Source organism: Corvus brachyrhynchos, unplaced genomic scaffold (genome assembly GCF_000691975.1).
Source record: "Corvus brachyrhynchos isolate BGI_N302 unplaced genomic scaffold, ASM69197v1 scaffold413, whole genome shotgun sequence".
NCBI lineage: Eukaryota > Metazoa > Chordata > Aves > Passeriformes > Corvidae > Corvus > Corvus brachyrhynchos.
Window position 1 is genome coordinate 222,209 of NW_008237240.1, and position 7,837 is coordinate 230,045.

Sequence of the window (7,837 nt, forward strand, 5' to 3'; positions counted from 1 at the left end):
TTCCACTAGACAGGCTGCTCAGAGCCCCATCCAACCTGGCCTTGAACACTTCCAGGGATGAGGCAGCCACAATTCCTCTGGACAACCAAATCTCCTCCAAATCTCCAGTCACACAAATAACCAACCAGTGAGCTACAGGTGCAAGCAACAGGAATAAGCTTGGAAGAGTGACTCTGTGTACTCTACATGTGTTGACACCTGCTTTGCCTCCTGTCACTTTAATCATCAAAATGCACCTGTTCAGGCAAAGGTTGCCTGGATTTATCCTGAAAAACCCACACAGACCCCAACTAACAGAGCCTGGGGGCAGAGTGGCGTGCAGAACTTCACCTGTTATTCCACTCCAGTCCAGTGCAATCATTGTCATGTCAATGGGAAAAGACAGGGCCCTTCAGAGATGATTCCTCTCCTGGGAGGAGGAGGTGTCTAAACCGGGTAGGGTGAGTTGCCCTGCAGCAGAGCCAGTCTGTCTGGTGAGAGAGAGAGAGAGCCCAGCCTAGACACTTCTGCTGGAGAGAGCTGGGGCCAGCCAACATGAGCATCACACCCCGTGCTAAGCCAGAGACCAGGGCATGCTGCTGCCACAGCTCCAATTCTTTCATGCTGACGGTTAGACTAAGAAAAAAAGGTTGTTTTCATAAATTGCTTCAATAGAACACAGTTATTTCCGGCACTCTGAGCCAAGTAGCTGCCAAATGCCTCAAAAGCCACTCCCCCCTGCACTAGAGGGGCCTCAGTTTAATTCCTCTGGCTTCAGCTTTGGTCAGAAGTTGTGGATGAAGATCAAGAATATCCAGTCTGTCTCTCTGAACTCTCAAAGAACCACTTAAAGCTATTTCCTCCCACAAGAAGAACAGGGTGTTGTTAAAAGGATTGTGGTAACTCTTGCCTGAAAGGGCTGGATCATCCGTAGAAGCACAAATCTACTGAGGTTTGTTCCCATCACAAATCAAGAAAACATTCATTAAAATCCAAGGTTACTTACAGCACCCAGCATTTGTAGATTGGTTGGTTATGGACAAGAGATTTGATTTCCTTACAGAAGGAGAGCTACTGCCAGTGTTAACAGCATTTACTGCTGAACTTGGACTAAATGCTGCAATGCCTAGGGGAAAATTATATTATCAAAGAGTTAGAGTATTTCTAAGAAAGCAAATCCAAAATAATACCATTCATGTTTTCCACATGAAGAGCAGCAATAGAAGTAATATAAATAGAAAATAAAAGTATTATCACATCACAAAAGCATGAAGTAATACATTACCTTAATTTTTGAGATTAAGGGATTGTAAAATTGTTTTCTAACTAAAGCATCGAATCTGCAAGCAGTTATTAATCTCATTAGCTTAAAGCCTATTAGCAGGCCCATTGATGTCTGTGGGCTGTAAGTATATTTTGCTGAACTGGTACCACAAGGAATTATTTCAGCCAGTGCCAAACTCCAGCTGCTTGCAGCAGAGGGCTCAGCAGCAGTGCAGCAGCTTGGGGTGGGACCATACCACCACTGAGTCTGGGCTGCAGTCAAAACAGGAAAAAAGAAAATAGTAGAAATAATGCCATTAATTGTTTCTCAGGAGGCTGGGGAGGTGCACTGACAACAAGTGACTTGCTCTGAGAAGCAGTCAGGGTCTGGAGTTAACAGGTTTTGGCAGGTGAGTGAGGACAGCTGAGGGTGAAATAGATGAAACAGCAAACTGTGAAATTAATACCCTGCTCTTCAATCAGAAATAGGTAACAGGTTTATGTGGCATTTTCTCCCAACAGGAGGAGAAGGGGCACTCATGTTCCAGAAATCCCAGCAGGTGCCTCCTGTGAAGGAGCACAAAGTCCTGCAGGAACATCCTCAGTATTTCCCAAGGTGAGACCTCCATTTCTTACCTTCCTTTCTTGGGCTCAGCTGGTGAGGGGTGACCCCGGCATGTTCATGCTGAGGGTGGCAGCTGTAATGACCCTCCAGGTTTACACAGCTGCTTTTCTCAGGGCAAGCATTGAATTCAGCATAGGAGCATTCATTGACATCTAGGAAGAACAGCACACCTTGCACAGATATTGAGAGCAGCATCAAGATTGATCACATGTCTGACTGATGTGTGTAGATCAGGCTCTGGGTACGATAAATTCAGTGTAAATCTGCACTAGTGCTGTTAAAGCCATTCTGGATGTTATCACCCTATCAGTTTTTACCCCAATTCTTTGGAATTGAAGGACAGTTAGGGGCAGCTCTTGCTTGCACCTGTAGGATGCCATCCAAACCTGAGATGTCAGCACAGGAGGAAGGAGAACTACCCAGTGATTTCACTGAAAGCTGGACTGAGTAAATACAGAATAAGAAGAGTTGAAAATGGTGCTTATGAAGCACTGCAGAAGTGAAAATGTTCAGATAAATACAGAGCAATAAGTAAATTGACAGAATTTAAAATTAATCTATTGAAATGTAGTATGTAGTAGTATGCTATAGTAATTAACAAACTATAAATATGACTTGTTTCATGCAAGCTACTGGAAGTAACATGGCAACAGAGTCCATCTGCTTCCCAAGAAAACAGATTTTTTTAAGAGCCTGTTTAATACAACTAATGATTGTGCTACAAATATGCACCTATTTGCTTTTTCACCTGAAAAACTATGTTATTGGGAGAAAATAAATTTAATTGAGGGTTCAGGAGCATTCCCTTCCAAACTACTCACTCCAAAATAATCATCAACTCTCCATCTGCTAACAGAAAGGTCAGGGCCATGTTTGCAAAGTTTGCAAGGTCCTCTATGCTATCTTTGAAAGCAAATTAATGGTCATGTAAATGAGATCCCAACCGAAGAGGGATGAAAACCCCTAAAATATGACAGAATTACAATCAAGGACCTTGCACTTCAGCGTCAATCACTTCATACACGCGCTTCACCATGGCCTTCAGGGAGGAGGAAACCTCTGCCAGAGGAGCTGGATGGTGCATTCCAAGGAGAACCTGGGAGGCCACTGTCCCAGCGTAGGTTTCCCCACAATTACTCTGGATGTGGTGCACAGAGGTGTTCAGGTGCTGCAGTGCACCAGTAATCTGCAAAACAGGGCAGCAAACACTGGAGCACCTTGTTCCTTTCCCAGCACATGAATTATGGAATGGTTATTATCATAATCTGAGTGTAGAAAGAAATTCAGACACCATGGCAAAGTGGTAACAGTTAGGCCTGTATTTATGCAAGGTGAATTCTTCTTATTACCCCATTTCATAACAGATTTATGTTACAGGCATGCCAAGCTAAGGGGGGTGTGGAGCTGAACTCAAAATGCTTTGGCAGAAGGACTGAATAGAAAGAAAACGAGGAAAAGCAATAGACTCAGGATGAGGGGTGGGATTCAGAGCCACAGAGAGACGACAGAGAGAGCAAACCATCCCAGCTGAGAGTCAGGAATGAGAGAAGGGACCAGCTGGGCTGAGCATCAGGAGTCAGTGGAACAGACAGCAGGACACTCTGAGAAGAAGCTTATTGAACAGCTCCACCTCAATTCCCCATTTCTTGAGTGCTTGTCTTTCACATAGCTTGTTTTATTCCAAGATATAAAAGCCTTGGTGGATCCTTGTCCTCTACTCCCTACTACACAGCAACAGGACCAGGCTTTCTTGCTTTTTTAGGATATGAGAAGGGGAAATCAAATAGGAGGAAGAATTACACCCATGCTTTTGTTAACATTTCTATTCTCCTGCCCATCAGTGCCAGCACATCATGGCAGATAGGTTTGTCTCTGGAAAACTTTAACTGGGAATTCCATATCAGAAAACATCATGCTTTGAAGGTCTTGAAGTCTGGTCCCAGTCTGTCATAGTCCCAAAACTGAACTGAGACAGAACTGGAGCAAGCACCACCTAAGCAGGAAAAACCCCTTTATTTCAGCATGTCTTTAAATTGCCCTGGTAAGAGACCTGAAAAATTTGCTAAAGAAGCTGATAAATTCATTATACTTGAGCTGCTTAAGGACGCAGCTGGCATTCAGTAATCAGAAATACAGAAATAATCAGAAATAGGGCCAAAAAAAATCAATGTGGCAGAACAAAGGGGGAGCAAAGAGTGGCCCCTGAGTAACAGAATCATGGGCACAACGAGGGAAGCGTTTGTGTTTGTACATACCACGGAGTGCAAAAGGCGGGAATGATTCAGAAGGTGGGAATCCACCCGGATTAATTCATTAAAATCCATTTTCACAAGCACTGTCACGTTGTACCAGAACGTCCTCCCTGCAGTGTAGGAAATAAAACAGCCAAGTCATCTGAGGGCTGGTGCTGCAGAAGGCGACAGAGCTTTAGGGAGTCTCTGAGGAAACAAAGCAAGATTTAACTTGGCAAATGTGAAGGGCCCACGAACAGCCACCAGCTAGGGCCTCGTTTGCCATATGCCACAGGCAGAGGAGCCAGCCAAGGGGAGGGAGCCAGTGAAGGTTTGCTGGACCCACAGCACCCACACACCACTCAGTGCTCACGGGTGCAAGCGCTGAAGCTGAATATCCTGGAATTCAACCAAGGCAGATTCCCGTATTTGTTTTAGGAAGAGCTATGGTAACAGTTTTCCTGCCCACTCCCACCCTCAGAAGGGAAAATTAAGGATATTTCTATTAGAAGCAGTGTTGAATTTATCAGTAACATACCCTCTGGCATGGGATCCACACAGCCTGCTCCTTTGGAAGAACTGCAGCATTTTTTCAGCCCTGGACATTCAGTATCGAACGTGCAAGGAAAATCAGATGTTTCCATATCCTTCACTGGACAAATACCAGGTCTTGAGGAGAATACGCTGGATCTATTGAGTGCTAAGTAACAAAAACATTTCTGAGAACAAAAATACAGAAAGTTGTTTCCACAAAATTGTGATATTTAATTTATAGCAAACACCTCCTCCTCATTTTAGAAGCACGTCTGTTCCGAGGTTTTAATGGGGAGAAAACAGCAGCCTAAAATATCATTATTTCATTCCAAGGGTGTAAATATTCTCAGATTTTTCTCTTGTCCATGACGTTTCTGTTACAGAAATTTTGAATTTATAACTTTCCATTAATAATTATGGATGGATGGGTGGACAGTTACGTTTCTAAATGTGGAGACACTGAAGCACTGGGAAACAGAAAATGTGCCTGATGTCAGCTGTGACTAATCCAAATAATACATAATGATAAAGGAAACAGGTACTGTCTAAGATAGAAATTGGGAACTTTCATTTAACATTTTGTGGCACAAATTTAACCTTAGTTGCAGTAATTCTGTTCCAGCTGGCCACTCCAGGAGGTTGGTAGCCCATGCCAGAGAGCCTTGCAGAGAGGGCAGCTAAGGCAGGAGGTTGCTGCTTCCCAAGCCAAGGGCAGACAGTGGTCCTGGGTCAGTGCCAGCACAAAATCTCTTCTGTGGAAAGAGAAAATATTTCCAAGCCCTACAAACTCATTTCTTTACCCACACTCTCAAACACAGCTCCAAGTAATGCTCAGCTCTGGTCTTTCTAATCAACCTGAAAGAATTCTCTTTTCCATTCATTTTGCACCTACAGGGTTTTGATCCTTTACTGGGCAATTAAAGTCAGCCAGGAGAGAAAGGAACCTGATTGTTGCAATAGAAACCGTTGTGGTGCAGGAAAACCACGTTTGACGTCATAAAGCCCATAGCAAGTGGAAGGTTCACTGCAAACTATAAATCTATCATGAACAGTCAGTTCTGTGGCTTTCCAATTTCTGTTATCCCAAGGCTCTGAATGAGAGTAAATGTGAGGTTTCTGAGAAGCAGAGGGGATAGTGAATCTAGCGCTTTTGGCCTCAGCAAAGTAACCTTCTTAATGAGGGAAATTATCTTGACTAATCAAGATTTAAACTAAATCTACATTACTTGCTGCCACATGCACATTCCAGGTCCTCCTCTCTCTGGGGCTGGCACTACAGGTGGTTCCCCCAAACAGGTCCTTCTCCTAGAAATATCCCTCCTGATTTTAAAAGCCCCATTAAGGTGTGATACAGCCTCGGTTGCCCTTAGCTGAGTCTCACACGCGTTCCCAGTCTCCTGTGATTGCTCCTTCTCAGCCTCCTGGGCAGGGAGCTAAGCAGCCTCTCACACTGGAGCCTGCACAAACACAAGCACCAAGGGATTGCCCTGTGTTAGGAAATTCCCTGTTCACCAGTGCTCCTTACTGCTCAAACCAGGTGGATCTTGGCAAGCTGGACCCAGGCTTGTAAATTCCTCCAGCTCTGAGACTCAGGTGCAGTTCAAGCAGGTTTGAGGTTCAAAGCAGCTTTTTTTCCCACCTGGGTCTCTTTTTTTGGTGTGTTTAACTGCAGTGTAAATGGTTTAATGAGTCACATGCAATCTCAGAAAACACTATTGAATCCTGGCTGGGTGCCACAGCAGATATTTATCTGAAATCAAAAGGTCATCCTTTTCGGATCAGCGGAAGCGGAGATGGATTCACTTCACATTTCTGCCTAATTGTACCAGATGCACTTTGGAAATCCAATTTATGCCCTCCTCTTCAATCATGCTGGGGACAGTCACCTACCAAGCAAGCACTGAGGAGCAAGCCAGCCAACTCCTCTGTCATTTGGATGAAGTACAGGCTTTTCTCCTCCGTTATTTACATAAATGTATGGAAGCAGAACTGCAGCTTAGCAACCAAAGGTCACTTGCCAGCCTGCCCACTGGAGAGCTGCTGGATCTGCTGTGACTGCAGGATGGGCCATCTCCCAGGAGAGTGATGCTGAGGGACAACATTAACTCAGCCATAACCCCTTCCCTCTCCCTCCTTCCATCTGGAAGGGATGGTTTCATCCAGAAGGTGTGGCAGAGCCAGGGACCAGCACCCTGCATTTGTCTCAGGTATCAGAAGGGGGAGGCAAATCTATGAAATTATAGAGAAAGCTCCTGGGAAAGTCTGTTCCAAAGGCAGGCTGGCAGTTTTCATCATACAACCCTGGTTTTGGGGTCTTTGAGCATTGGTAGGCTTTGCTTGCTCAGATGGACATTTTCCATCCTGATTGCCTCTCCAGGGGCTAACAGAGTTTTATGTTGGTCCAGCATCTGACAAATACTTAGCACCCTTCTTGGATGGGACTTTTGCCTTGGAGGGGAGAAGGCTGAGGGGGATGTGATCAAGGTTTACAAAATCCCAAAGGCAAGGTGAAGGCAGAGCCGGTTTTCACCAAAGCCCACAAGAATAAAATGGGTGAAAGAACTCACTTCTTTACCCAAACGGGAGGGAACTTCTGCAATTTGTCAGCACAGGGCGTGTGGAGGCAGACAGCTTCAGTGGGCTCAAAAAGGGACAAGGCAATTCCCAGAAGGGATTCCCATCAGCAGACACCACTGGGAACAGGCAGGGACACTGACAATCCCATTTCTGCAGCTGCTGGGGGCACACAAGGGACCCAAACTGCAGGGCAACCAGAGCCACCTGCTTCTGGGTGAAGTCCCATAGGACATTGTGGCACCTTTCCCACGCCAGGCTGAAGCTGCAGTGCTGCCCATATGTGGCACCACTGTCCCCTGGCTTTCAGGACAGCTGTGCCCCAGCTCCTGCTGCTCTGGTTACAGTCAGCATGGGAACATCTGTGTGCCAGCTCTGAAAGGTCCCAGCACTGCTGAGGAGCTGCTTGGGCACCTACAATGAACATTTTTTTACTTTGCAGACATTTTTCTGAAAACCTTAGGAAGCTGTGCACACAAAGCACACTCCGATTAAAGCGTGACCTTAACAATGCAAATCAAGTGCTCTCAAAAAACTCCACACTTAAAGTTGTCTTGGGCCTTCTTATTTCAAGGTATTTTTGTACATGTGTGCTTAAAGACGAGCCTTCATCATGTGCTGATGCACTCTT

General features: G+C 45.2%; 1 protein-coding gene across 1 annotated transcript in view; it reads right to left on the reverse strand.

Moving 5' to 3' along the window:
- LOC103612875 (uromodulin-like 1) overlaps positions 1–7,837 on the reverse strand; it is a 51,737-nt gene that overhangs the window by 34,509 nt on the left and 9,391 nt on the right. Inside the window, exons 3-7 of the mRNA XM_008630586.2 lie at positions 4,637–4,798; positions 4,123–4,229; positions 2,861–3,053; positions 1,879–2,019; positions 986–1,105 (exon numbers count right to left, since the gene is read on the reverse strand). Of these exons, the coding sequence (XP_008628808.2) occupies positions 986–1,105; positions 1,879–2,019; positions 2,861–3,053; positions 4,123–4,229; positions 4,637–4,798 (723 nt within the window). The remainder of the gene's footprint in view (positions 1–985; positions 1,106–1,878; positions 2,020–2,860; positions 3,054–4,122; positions 4,230–4,636; positions 4,799–7,837) is intronic.